Here is a 13,864-nt window from a genome sequence, read left to right as displayed (position 1 = left end):
TGCCACCAACCGGGACCAAAGGCCTTGTGCTGCCCCGCGCCCAAATGTTTAGTCCCACCTCGCTAGTTGAGAGGGAGCCGCACCTGTTTATAAGGTGCGGTGCGCCTTCCCTCTCGAGCTCCTCTCTAAAGCAGGCTTTCGGACCTAACCGTGCAATGTGTGCCTGTGGGCCTACTGGGCCTCCCGCGGGCCTGAATCCTGGCCCATGGTAGGGTTTCTAGTCGTATTCAGACGTGGGTGCCTAGTAGGTGGCACTTTTTTTGTTTTTACTTACAACAAAATACTTATTGTTGCTATATTTAATTTTTTTTCCAGTTTCTTTGTTTTGTTTTCTGCATTATTTATTTTCTTTTGTTTTTTGCTTTATTTTTTAATTCTTTTTGCTTTTAGTTTTAGAAAAATTATAAACTTTCTATTAGTGCCATTAGTTTTCAAATTCGCAAACACTATTTTTTTTGTTTTCTTTGTTGCTTTATTTATTTTATTTTGTTTCTACTTACAACAAAATACTTATTGTTGCTATTTTTATTTTTTTCCAGTTTTTTTGTTTTGTTTTATGTATTATTTATTTTGTTTTGTTTTTTGCTTTATTTTTTAATTCCTTTTGCTTTTAGTTTAAGAAAAATTATAAACTTTCTGTTAGTGCCATTAGTTTTCAAATTTGAAAACACTTTTTTTGTTTTATTTGTTGCTTTATTTATTTTATTTTGTTTCTACTTAGAACAAAATACTTATTGTGGCTATTTTTATTTTTTTTCCAGTTTTTTGTTTTATTTTCTGTATTATTTATTTTGTTTTGTTTTTTGCTTTATTTTTTAATTCTTTTTGCTTTTAGTTTTAGAAAAATTATAAACTTTCTGTTAGTGCCATTAGTTTTCAAATTTGAAAACACTTTTTTTGTTTTTTTGTTTTCTTTGTTGCTTTATTTATTTTATTTTGTTTCTACTTACAACAAAATACTTATTATTGCTATTTTTATTTTTTTTCCAGTTTTTTTGTTTTTTTCTGTATTATTTATTTTGTTTTGTTTTTTGCTTTATTTTTTAATTCCTTTTGCTTTTAGGTCAGCAAAATTATAAACTTTCTGTTAGTGCCATTAGTTTTAGAAAAATTATAAACTTTCTGTTAGTGCCATTAGTTTTCAAATTTGAATAGTTAAAATTTGAACATAGATGCACCTATAGAGAAAATTCGACCTAAATTCATAGTTTTCAAATGAACTCTGAAAAAGTTGGCATAGCATACTCGTTTGTTATAAATTTGGCATGGTATCATCATAATAGTTGCGGGAGAAAGTCTTCACTTTTTCTTCGCTTGTGTCATTTGCTTATTGCGCCGTAACCATGGATAATCTTGAGCGTTTATCAGGATGCTTGGGTCAGCCTTGACATTGAAGGGAGGAATTTCATGAAACCTTTCATAATCTTCAGACATGTCTGTCTTGCCCTCCACTCCTAGGATGTCCCTTTTTCCTGAAAGAACTATGTGGCGCTTTGGCTCATCGTATGATGTATTCGCTTCCTTATCTTTTCTTTTTCTCGGTCTGGTAGACATGTCCTTCACATAGATAACCTGTGCCACATCAGTGTACCCAAGATTTTTCAGATCCACTGTTGTCATTCCGTACTGTGGGTCTACATGTACCCCGCCTCCTGACAGATTGACCCATTTGCACTTAAACAAAGAGACCTTAAAATCTTGTCCGTAGTCAAGTTCCCATATGTCCACTATGTAACCATAATATGTGTCCTTTCCCTTCTCGGTTGTTGCATCAAAGCGGACACCGCTGTTTTGGTTGGTGCTCTTTTGATCTTGGTCAATCGTCTAAAATGTATTCCCATTTATCTCGTATCCTTTGTAAATCAATACAGTCAAAGATGGTCCCCTGGACAACAAGTACAACTCATCACAAACAGTGTTGTCACCTCTGAGACGTGCTTCCAACCAACTGCTGAAAGTCCTAATGTGTTCACATGTAATCCAGTAGCCGCACTGCTCCGGGTGTTTGGAGCGCAGACTGTTCTTGTGTTCATCGACATGCGGGGTCACCAAGGTAGAGTTTTGTAGAACTGTGTAGTGTGCTTGAGACCAAGAATGCCCGTACCTGCATATTATTGAGTCCGCTCCTAGCGTGCCTTTTCCAGTCAGTCTCCCCTCATACCGCGATTTAGGGAGACCTATCTTCTTAAGGCCAGGAATGAAGTCAACACAAAACCCGATGACATCCTCTGTTTGATGGCCCATGGAGATGCTTCCTTCTGGCCTAGCGCGGTTACGGACATATTTCTTTAGGACTCCCATGAACCTCTCAAAGGGGAACATATTGTGTAGAAATACGGGCCCCAGAATGACAATCTCGTCGACTAGATGAACTAGGACATGCGTCATGATATTGAAGAAGGATGGTGGGAACACCAGCTCGAAACTGACAAGACATTGCGCCACATCACTCCTTAGCCTTGGTACGATTTCTGGATCGATCACCTTCTGAGAGATTGCATTGAGGAATGCACATAGCTTCACAATGGCTAATCGGACGTTTTCCGGTAGAAGCCCCCTCAATGCAACCGGAAGCAGTTGCGTCATAATCATGTGGCAGTCATGAGACTTTAGGTTCTGGAACTTTTTCACTGGCATATTTATTATTCCCTTTATATTCGACGAGAAGCCAGTCGGGACCTTCATACTGAGCAGGCATTCAAAGAAGATTTCTTTATCTTCTTTCGTAAGAGCATAGCTAACAGGACCTTCATACTGCTTCGGAGGCATGCCGTCTTTTTCGTGCAAACGTTGCAGGTCCTCCCGTACCTCAGGTGTATCTTTTGTCTTTCCATACACGCCCAAGAAGCCTAGCAGGTTCACGCAAAGGTTCTTTGTCACGTGCATCACGTCGATTGAAGAGCGGACCTCTAGCTCTTTCCAGTAGGGTAGGTCCCAAAATATAAATTTCTTCTTCCACATGGGTGCGTGTCCCTCAGCGTCATTCGGAACAGCTAGTGCGCCGGGACCCTTTCCAAAGATTACGTGTAAATCATTGACCATAGCAAGTACATGATCACCGGTATGCATGGCGGGCTTCTTTCGGTGATCTGCCTCGCCTTTGAAATGCTTGCCTTTCTTTCGACATTGATGGTTGGTCGGAAGAAATTGACGATGTCCCAGGTACACATTCTTCCTGCATTTGTCCAGGTATATACTTTCAGTGTCATCTAAACAGTGTGTGCATACGTGGTATCCTTTGCTTGTCTGTCCTGACAGGTTACTGAGAGCGGGCCAATCGTTGATGGTCACGAACAGCAACGCGTTTAGGTTAAATTCCTCTTGTCTGTGCTCATCCCACGTACGTACACCGTTTCCATTCCATAGCTGTAAAAGTTCTTCAACTAATGGCCTTAGGTACACATCAATGTCGTTGCCGGGTTGCTTAGGGCCTTGGATGAGCACTGGCATCATAATGAACTTCCGCTTCATGCACATTCAAGGAGGAAGGTTATACATACATAGAGTCACAGGCCAGGTGTTGTGATTCTGCTCTGCTCCCCGAAAGGATTAATGCCATCCGCGCTTAAAGCAAACCATGCGTTCCTTGGGTCCTTTGCAAACTCATCCCAGTACTTTCTCACGGTTTTTTCTCCACTGCGACCCGTCAGCGGGTGCTCTCAACTTCCCGTCTTTCTTACGGTCCTCACTGTGCCATCGCATCGACTTGGCATGCTTTCCGTTTTTGAACAGACGTTTCAACCGTGGTATTATAGGAGCATACCGCATCACCTTCGCAGGAACCCTCTTCATGTGGGGCTCGCCGTGAACATCACCAGGGTCATCTCGTCTGATCTTATACCGCAATGCACCACATACCGGGCATGCGGTCAGATCCTTGTATGCATCGCGGTATAGGATGCAGTCATTAGGGCATGCATGTATCTTCTCCACCTCCAATCCTAGAGGGCATACGACCTTCTTTGATGCGTATGTACTGTCGGGCAATTCGTTATCCTTTGGAAGCTTCTTCTTCAATATTTTCAGTAGCTTCTCAAATCCTTTGTCAGGCACAGCATTCTCTGCCTTCCACTGCAGCAATTCCAGTACGGTACCGAGCTTTGTGTTGCCATCTTCGCAATTGGGGTACAACCCTTTTTTGTGATCCTCTAACATGCGATCGAACTTCAACTTCTCCTTTTGACTTTCGCATTGCGTCCTTGCATCGACAATGACCTGGCGGAGATCATCATCATCGGGCACATCGTCTGGTTCCTCTTGATCTTCAGCAGCTTCACCCGTTGCAGCATCATTGGGCACATCGTCTGGTTCCTCTTGATCTTCACCAGCTCCCCCCGTTGTAGCATCATGGTATTCAGGGGGCACATAGTTGTCATCGTACTCTTCTTCTTCGCCGTCTTCCATCATAACCCCTATTTCTCCGTGCCTCGTCCAAACATTATAGTGTGGCATGAAACCCTTGTAAAGCAGGTGGGTGTGAAGGATTTTCCGGTTAGAGTAAGACAACGTATTCCCACATTTAGTGCATGGACAATACATAAAACCATTCTGCTTGTTTGCCTCAGCCGCATTGAGAAACTCATGCACACCCTTAATGTACTCCGAGGTGTGTCTGTCACCATACATCCATTGCCGGTTCATCTGCGTGCATTATATATAATTAAGTGTCCAAATTAATAAAAGTTCATCATCACATTAAAACCAAAGTACATACATAGTTCTCATCTAACAACATATAGCTCTCCAGAGCATCTAATTAATTAAACCATACATTGAAACTATGTAAAACATTTAAATGCGAAAACAAAGGCGATCATAATCGCAACCAAGGTAACAATTGATCCAACGGCATAATGATACCAAGCCTCGGTATGAATGGCATATTTTCTAATCTTTCTAATCTTCAAGCGCATTGCATCCATCTTGATCTTGTGATCATCGACGACATCCGCAACATGCAACTCCAATATCATCTTCTCCTCCTCAATTTTTTTTATTTTTTTCTTCAAGAAATTGTTTTCTTCTTCAACTAAATTTAACCTCTCGACAATAGGGTCGGTTGGAATTTCCGGTTCACATACATCCTATATAAATAAAATCTATGTCACGTTGGTCCGCATAATTTTCATAAACAATAAATGAACCAATAATTATAAAGATAATATATATACCACATCCGAATCATAGACAGGACGAGGGCCGACGGGGGTGGATACCAAAACCATCGCACTATATAAGATGCAATAATAAAAGTAAGAAAATGATACAAGTATCTATCTAAACATACAAGTAAGAATATTTTTCCTTTCAGAAAGAAGATAAGAACAAGAGGCTCACCACGGTGGTGTTGGTGATGAGATCGGCGCGGGTGATCGACGGCGGTGAAGACGGGGGTGGGGCGTGACGGACCGCTAAATCTAGACAAATCTCGAGGAAAATGGAGATTTGAGGTCGAGCTTCGAGAGAAGAAAGCTTAACTAGTCTGGCTCGGGCATTTCATCGAACACCTCATGTGCATAGGAGGTGAGCTAGAGCACCACACAAACCCCTCCCCTCGCCGGCCAGAGAAAAACAGAGCACTGGAGTGCTCTGCTCGCGGGCGAGGGTATATATAGGCACCTCATTCGTCCCGGTTCGTGGCATGCACCGGGACTAAAGGGCAGCCTTTGGTCCCGGTTCAGGCCACCTACCGGGACCAATGGTGGTGGGCCAGGAGCCAGGCCCATTGGTCCCGGTTCGTCCCACCAACCGGGACCAAAAGGTCCAGACGAATCGAGACCAATGGCCCACGTGGCCCGGCCGGCCCCCTGGGCTCACGAACCGGGACCAATGACCCCATTGGTCCCGGTTCTGGACTGAATCGGGACTAATGGGCTGACCCGGCCTGGACCATTGCCCCCTTTTCTACTAGTGTGAGGGATTGTTATATGATCTAACTATGTTATCATTGTTGAGAGAATTTGTACTACTGAAAGTATGAACCCTAGGACTTGTTTAGAAGTATTGCAATACCGTTTTCGCTCACGTTTGTTACTAGTTACCTTGCTGTTTTTATATTTTCAGATTACGAAAACCTATATCTATCATCCATATTACACTTGTATCACCATATCTTCGCCAAACTAGTGCACGTATACAATTTAGTATTGTATTGGGTGTGTTGGGGACACAAGAGGCTCTTTGTTATTTGGTTGCATGGTTGTTTGAGAGAGCATCTTCATCCTACGCCTCCCACGGATTGATAAATCTTAGTTCATCCACTTGAGAAAAATTTGTTACTGTCCTACAAAACTCTACGCTTGGAGGCCCAACACGAGTCTACAAGAAGGTTGCATAGTAGACATCAGCAAGCAACCAGCTCGCCTGGTTGCGCGGAGGCCAGCGTGGTGGCTAGCTCGCTCGACGTTGGCGAGCTCCTATATGCGGCAACAGCTAGACAGAACGCAATAACTAGCTCGCCCGGCTTCGTCGAGGCCAGCGCATCGGCTAGCTCACCCAGCGGCGGCAAGCTCCTACCCGCGGGCTGCGGCAGCGGCTAGAGGTGGCGAGCAGTGGCGGGTGGAAGCGGCGTCCGGTCGCAGCTGTCGAGCTCCTGCCGATGGCGACGAGCTCGTCTTGCGAGGCCATAGAGATCCTGCCGACGGCGACAAGCTCCTCCTTCATGCCCGTCAAGCTCCTGAGTGGGCGGTCGCAGGTGCCGGTGCACACCAAGTGTTTGATAAAATGCCAATATGTAACTTAACAGTCAACACAAACGGTCAAATAACTTAATGCCATGTCAGCCCTGACGAGTGGGCCTAGCCTGTCGTAATCAGGTTTAACTTTTTTTGCTAATCAGTCATTAAGTCGATGCGGTACTTTTTAGTTAAAGATTAGAGAAAAGGTGATAATTTTCAGTATAAATTTGTAAAGTGGTAGTTTATGGGCACCGTTTGATAAATTGTGGTAGTTTTTTGTAATACTCCATATGAATCGACCTCCTACGGTCCTACCCATCGTATGTGATTGCTATTGAGTCGATTGAATTGCGTTATTAGACTAGAAAAAAGACCAGCAATAAAACTCGTGGGAGGTAAGGGTTGAAAAAAATCGGTGAGAAGGATGAATTGATCGTGCAGTGAGCGATCTTACGAAGAAGGGAACCTAGAGGCGAGTAAGCGAACGACCAATTCCCCCTTTAATACCAGAGATTCCCTTTCTATATTTAAAAATAGTACATATGTAGACTTCATATACAGACATACACTATTTATAAACGCACGCATGAAAACCTTATCCTACAAGCACCTTTAAGAATTGAGTTGGCACATCATCTTGAGATTAATGAATTCGATACGGACGCCTTCATAGTCGACAGGAAACGTCTCCTCACACTGACCGCACATCCTCAGAAGGTCTGGAATAAATTTAGAAAAATACGAACACCAATGTCAAGTTTGAGACTTAAATTCTGATGGACAACAAATATCACTATCCTTCTAACCATCCAATCACAGATTGATTATTGCATTGGAGAAAAAATGATGATAAGGAAGCGATTAGGCGAACATACGAAGAGGCGTGGGGTCGTACTGCCGCCGAGCCACGTTTAGGAGATGTTTCTCTAAATAGGATTGGAGTTTCTCTAAATAGGATTGGGGTTGCTTTAATATATTTCTCTAAATAGCTCAATCTTTTTTACTAAGTCCGGCATAAAAATATGTCGCTGACATGAGTAAAGCTAAAGCAATAGTAGTATTTATATCGTTCATTGGCGTTGCTAATTCCCCATGGGGGAACTATAATTTTTCAAGGTGAAAAAGCACCCGACCAATTCGAACAAAAATAAAAAGAAACATAGTTCCAATAAAGGGAACCCAAAGACCATATACTTCTCCAATTAATCTTAGTTTTGCTCAAGCCTTCAATAAACTCAATGACATATTCAAAAAAAAATCTGGCCGTCGGCCGGGTTGGTGTGTGGATTGCACTGCGCGCAGCATAAGGATGACCTTCTGCGATGTGCTGGGATTAGGACTAAGATTATGTTTCGTGCTGCGATGTGCTTATGCCATGACGAATAACTACTAGCTAGTTCCTGGTTGGCTCGTTGGAGACTTGTTGGTTCATGGACTTTGTTGGTAGGTTGGTGATTGTACTTCTATACGGACCTCTGTCAAATGACAGCGATGCGTTTCAGATTTTCAACTAGTGTCCGTGATAAAAAAAAATGAGTTAAATACATCATAGATGCCTTAACTTGTCAGGTGTGTTCAGTTTAGAGTTTAAACTTGTAAAATACATAAAAGTGATGCTATAATCCGTATGCCACTGTATGTGCTGCCCGCATGGCGTGACAGCTGATGGCTGCCCCACACGTCAGTGGGTGTGAGTGTGCCCGCACTAGGTGAGATGAGTGCGTATTTTTTCAGAAAAAACCCTGAGGTTTAATTAAATCTCGCAAAAGCTATCACTCTGTATTGCTACTAAAAAGAAACAAGCAAACCGGGGCACTCCATGGGATTCCGACCTCCAACCTCCAGGATAAATAGCATGCATGCTAACCACCTGGACAATTAGTACTTCGTGTACAACTTATAGCTGGAAACTTCAATAGATCAATTTTACCTATTGCTCTGCAATTTCCATTTACGTTATTTACTGTTTTTAAGTTACTGACTAGTTTTTATAATGTGTAGTTTTTTCCTATATACAAATACAATAATTACCCATATGCAATTTGCCTATTTAAATATTTATTTTATTTTTATTACTGTGTAGTTCGAAGAGGTAAACATGAACTTTTTATAAAATTTATGTGTATTTATCAGCGTGTACTATAACATATTGTGTACAAACTGCTCAATGTATATTAAAAATCATTGTGTAAAAACATTAAATTCTATAAAAATGTTAAATCATGTCAAACATGTTTCTACAAATGTAACAATAATTTTACACAAATTTTTTTAATACATGTTGATTTTTTAGATAGATTTTTTCTATTTTCTGAATGCATGATGATTTTTTTCAAATACACATCTACAATTTATTAATACACACGAGAATTTTTGAAAAATATGTTGAATAGTTTTTTTAAATGCACTAACACTTTCTTTAAGTTTATGGCAGTTATAATATTTTCTTACATTTCCTTTTACAAAACGGAAAAAATATAATAAACATGAAATTGGATTTTTTTTAAAGAAACCTTTCTGCGGCCCATAAGAGCGCCTTATATTACAATAAAAATAAGACAAATGCTTGAAGAGGTAAATAGCAGCGTGATAAATAGATGACTAGCTCACAAATAGGAATTTATTTCGTCCAATATCCATATTCAGAGACATGATATATATATATATATATATAAGAATTTATAAGACAAATAGATGACTAGCTCATAAATAAGACAAATACTTGCAAAGGTGAGTCAACTTTTACTTTAAATTTTCTTTTATTATTTTGGCCGGTGTCATTATTATAAATAAGAATTTATCTCTGTATTCCACAAAGAAGTCATTGGCCTAGTGGCTACCATAAGTGTGCACATGTGCTCCCAGGTACTGGGTTTGAATACCCAATGCGCACCCTTTTCTTTCTTATTGCTATTTCATCTCACGTGCTGACATACGGTATGCAGACCTGACAGGTGGGATCAGTGCAGTTTAGCATAATTAAATATAGGGATTTTATAAGAAACTTAGTTGAAGTATATGGATTTTTCTGTAAAACAACCATCGCACGGTGCTCACACATCTGTTTCTCCTCTCATAGTCATTGACATGTGGGCCAAGGTCACGTTGGCATGCCATGTTGGCAATGTATATGCTTGAATACAGCCGGAGGCACCGTATTTGAACACTCGGACAAGTTACGTCATTCGTTTTGTGTATTTTACAAGTTTATACATCAAAGTGACCGTGTCGAACAAGTTAAGACACCCATGGTGTATTTAACTCTAAAAAAATTGTCTCTGACACCAATCATAAAAATTGATTGACCTCAGCCCAGCTACCACGTAGTTGGACAAGCCTAAAGTGCCAGCCCAACTACAATCGTAAAGTCGTCACTCCTTTTTTTTTGAACGGTTGCACGGTCACTCCATATTGATCTGCATCAATGGACAGCCACGTCTCTCATGGGAGGCATGGGAGCACCTCCGGATGACATGGGTGGACGCATGTCTTCCGGTGTGCCTCACATACCTTCCAATGATGTCGTTGGAGATCTTGCCAACACCTTCCGAGCTCTTCATGATGATGCGGCGTGAGACAATGAAGAGGATGAGGAAGAATCGTCTTTGGATGAGGATGAAGAATTGAAGGAAGAGGAGGACCAAGATGAGAAGTGGCATGATTGGTCATGTGCCATTTGTTTGTGTGAATTTTTATGCATGAACTTGATTGGATGATGATGTGACGTGACATGATTTTGAACTTTTACTTTTTATGTCCTGAACTTGGTTGGGTGATTTTAAACTATGCTATATTTTGTTTTGATGTTTGAAATATCATCATATTGTCTCCAATTAAAGATGTTGCAAGCGTCGGCTGCTCGTGCGCGCTATACTTTAGCACGTCTGTTGGAGCGACGCGCACGCGCATTTTTTTGCAACAGTCGCTGGAGTTAGCGCTCCGCGACGCGCAAAAACTGGCTATTCCAACGTTGTAAACGTTTTTTTAGCGCGTCGCACCGCCATGCTCTAAGGTAGGACAAGTCTCATAGTTGCATCCAGTCCAACAGCAGGACAAGTCTCATCCACGTTGAGAGGGGGAATAGTTGCATCCAGTCCAACAGCTGGTTGCCCCTTCAATAAACATTTCGCCTTTTCTTGGTAGTTTCGTGTGTTTCGCCGCAATTAATTCAGATTTTTGGTACCCGGATATGGAGGTTATTTCTAGCATACTACTGTTAATAATTAATAAATCTAAGGTACCATGTCCTCAATGTTGTACTGGATCGGGGAACCCATTTGGACAGTTTCACTCGTTAGTATTCCTCGTTCATTGTCAGTGAGTTTCTGCATTCTTGCATGCAGAAAACATTACAAATTGGCCCCCGTGAAACAGCTCTCCCAGCAAGGTGAAATTCCATGTTCGAATGCAGAAAAGAAGCTACCAAACACCATTGATCATTCAAACATTCCAATCATCCTACCCAAGCATGATTATCAACTCAAGCATATGATTTTCAACATAAAAAATTGCACGCATAATTTTGGTTCGAATTAGAAAAAAAAAACTAATCATCAAGCAAAGCAAGCTACTAGCTGTTCACAATTCTGAAGAAGCTAATCGAACACGACGAATTCTGAAGAAAAAGAAGCTAATCGAACACCACGAACATTCTAACTAAGCTGATGACAACCGGCAACTACTGATCTAGTCGTACACGGTCAGCTTCTGGTACTCGTCGCCGGCGATGGCCTGCATCATGATGGCCTCGGGGTTCACCACGCCGTCATTCTGCATGAAGATCTTGAGGAAGTTCTTGGAGAAGCCGCTCAGCATGGCCACCCCCGGCTGCGTCGACGTCACCGGCGTCGACTTGGAGTCGTGCAGGTTCCAGGAGATGATCTGCGGCACCACATCACCGTACCCGGCGTCCCTGAACTTCTTGCAGATCACGTTGTAGTCAGTGTCCCAGGACCCGGACGATTGCCGCGATCCGTATCTGTAGTATCCACCGCCGCTGTGCCCCGACGCCTCGTTGAACTCCATGTCGCTGTACACGAACACTGTCCTGATCATCTTCTCCGGCGCCAGCTAGGCGTTCACGGCCGTGCGGAGGATCTGGTCGAACACCGCCTGGAAGTTGGTGCTCATGTTCCATTGCATGCGCTTAACGAAGGCCATCTTCTTGGCAAGGGTCTTGCCCTTGATCAGGTGGATCTCGGGGGTCGAGCTGAAGGTGATCACCTTGCCCGCCCATGGCTCCTCGCTGAGCTCCGACGTGAGCACGCCCAGCACAACGCACACCTCCATCGGGGTGCCGTTCATGCTCCCGGAGACGTCACAGACCGAGATGCAGTTGCGCAGCGACCCCTTGGAGCGGAGGTCGTCCACCATGCGGCGCCACTGGAGCTCCGACACGTTGTCGTCCTCGCCGCGGTAGGCGGCCGCGGCGATCTCGTGCGGCAGGAGCGCGCCCGCTGAGATCTTGGCCTTCCCTTCCTCCACGTCCTCCAGGTACTTGTCGAAGCGTGCCTCGTCGTGCTTCTTGAAAAGGAACTTGTAGCGCCGCATGGCCACCGAGGCCACGCGGTTGTAGGGCAGCTCCGACCACCGCTGCGCGCTCATACATACCTCAGGGAGCTCCAGGACCTTGCGCAGCGGCACGAGCACCTCGCGGCGGAGGCTGCGGAGGGCCTGGTACGTGTAGTGGTCATCCGAGAGCTGGGCGAGCTCAGGGTCCGAGTCGCGCGGGAAGAGGCGGCGGGCGATGGCCTCGCAGAGCAGCGTGATGCGGTCAAACGACGAGCCCGGCGTGGGGCACCACTTGGCGGCGAGCCCGATCTTCCTCTTCTTGCCTTTGGGGGCGAGCTGCTCGAGGTCCGAGGCAAGGAGCGCGGCGAAGAACTCGGCGACGGCGTCAAACAGGAATCGGTAGGCGCGGTCGCCGTAGTACGTCTCCAGCGACTGCACGGCGAGCTTGGCCACCTTGCGGACTTTCTTAGACATCCGCCGCGGATCAACCTCCATCGCCTCCGGCTTTGGCTCCTCGACCGTGACAGGGGCGGTCTCCACCTCCACGGGCTTGCCCTTGCCGAACTTGGAGAGGGCGGCCGAGAGGAAGTCGCCGAAGGTGGCCTTGGCCGGCTCGGGCGCCAACTCGCGGGCGCGCTTCCGGCCGGCAAGCCTGGCACGGAGGCCCTCCCGCTGCTGGGCCAGGGCCTTGGCCTTCCTGCGCACCTTGTCTTCCTCCACTCCGGCCTTGGCGACCTTGCGCACGTCGGCGCCGTGGATGAGGCGGAAGAGCAGCTCGGGGAAGTCCTTGAGGTAGCCGAACTCGGCGAGCGCGGCGACGTTGCAGGCGAGCGTCCTGGGGTGGTTCTCGTGCATCCAGAGCGCGGCGGCGTAGAAGCCCTCCTTGTCCGACTTGCCGGTGCCGCGCACGCCGCGGAGGTTGCAGGCGAGCTTGAGCGCCGTGAGCGCGTCGTGCGTCCAGGAGGCGGCGAGCAGGGAGCGCACGCGCTCGGGCGGCGTGTCGGGCACCACCTGGAAGAAGAAGTCGAGGCAGGGGTTGCCCGAGTTGGCGTCCGTTGCGGAGCAGTTCTCCGTGAGCGCCCTCCGCGGCTTGAGCGCCGCCTTGATCTCCTCGGCCGACGGCGCGTTGAAGGCCGCGTCCAGGAGGTCGAGGAACGGGTGCGACGCGTCGGTGTCGTCACCGGCGGCGGCGGCAGTGGCGGGGGACGGGCGTGCGGCGCGGATGAGGGGAGGGCCGAGGAGGAGGCACGGCGCCGCGGCGGCGGCGGGCTCTGTCTCCGTCGCCATGGCTGCTGCTGTGCTAGGGTTTCGGGGGATCGATCGGGCTCGGGGGAGAAGATCGGATGATCTGACGGGAGGAGGGAGGCAGGCGGCTGGGTTCGTTTGTTATATGGGGCGAGGGCGGATCTGGGCCGTCGCTCGAACCGACATGGCGCGTGGACGGCGCAGATTCGTTTTGTTTCTTCGCGTTCGCATGGGCCTCTTGCTGCAAACCAACTTACCCCTGTCATTATGCGTGGTTGTTAAGTTTGGTTATAACTACGTAGTAGAATGCCTCACGGGCCTTTAAATTTTGTTCTGAATGTATTGTTTAGGTGTACAAAACTTGATGATTTTTTGACTCCTTCCAATGACATCACCTCGACACCCTTGCTAATGAAGTCCTTTTGTCCATC

The 13,864-nt window shown here is 45.5% G+C and overlaps 1 protein-coding gene across 1 annotated transcript; it reads right to left on the bottom strand.

Annotated features, from left to right (window-relative positions):
- Positions 1-11,005: 11,005 nt before the first annotated feature.
- On the bottom strand, positions 11,006-13,494 carry LOC125526604 (uncharacterized). Its single transcript, XM_087528033.1, has one exon. The coding sequence runs from the start codon at positions 13,473-13,475 to the stop codon at positions 11,748-11,750; it is 1,728 nt and encodes a 575-aa protein (XP_087384159.1). The 5' UTR covers positions 13,476-13,494; the 3' UTR covers positions 11,006-11,747.
- Between the last annotated feature and the right edge of the window lie 370 nt (positions 13,495-13,864).

Source organism: Triticum urartu, chromosome 6A (assembly GCF_056163025.1).
Source record: "Triticum urartu cultivar PI428250 chromosome 6A, HENAU_Tu73, whole genome shotgun sequence".
NCBI lineage: Eukaryota > Viridiplantae > Streptophyta > Magnoliopsida > Poales > Poaceae > Triticum > Triticum urartu.
The sequence above is the reverse complement of the archived record's forward strand: the minus strand, read 5'-3'. Positions and strand labels throughout refer to the sequence as shown.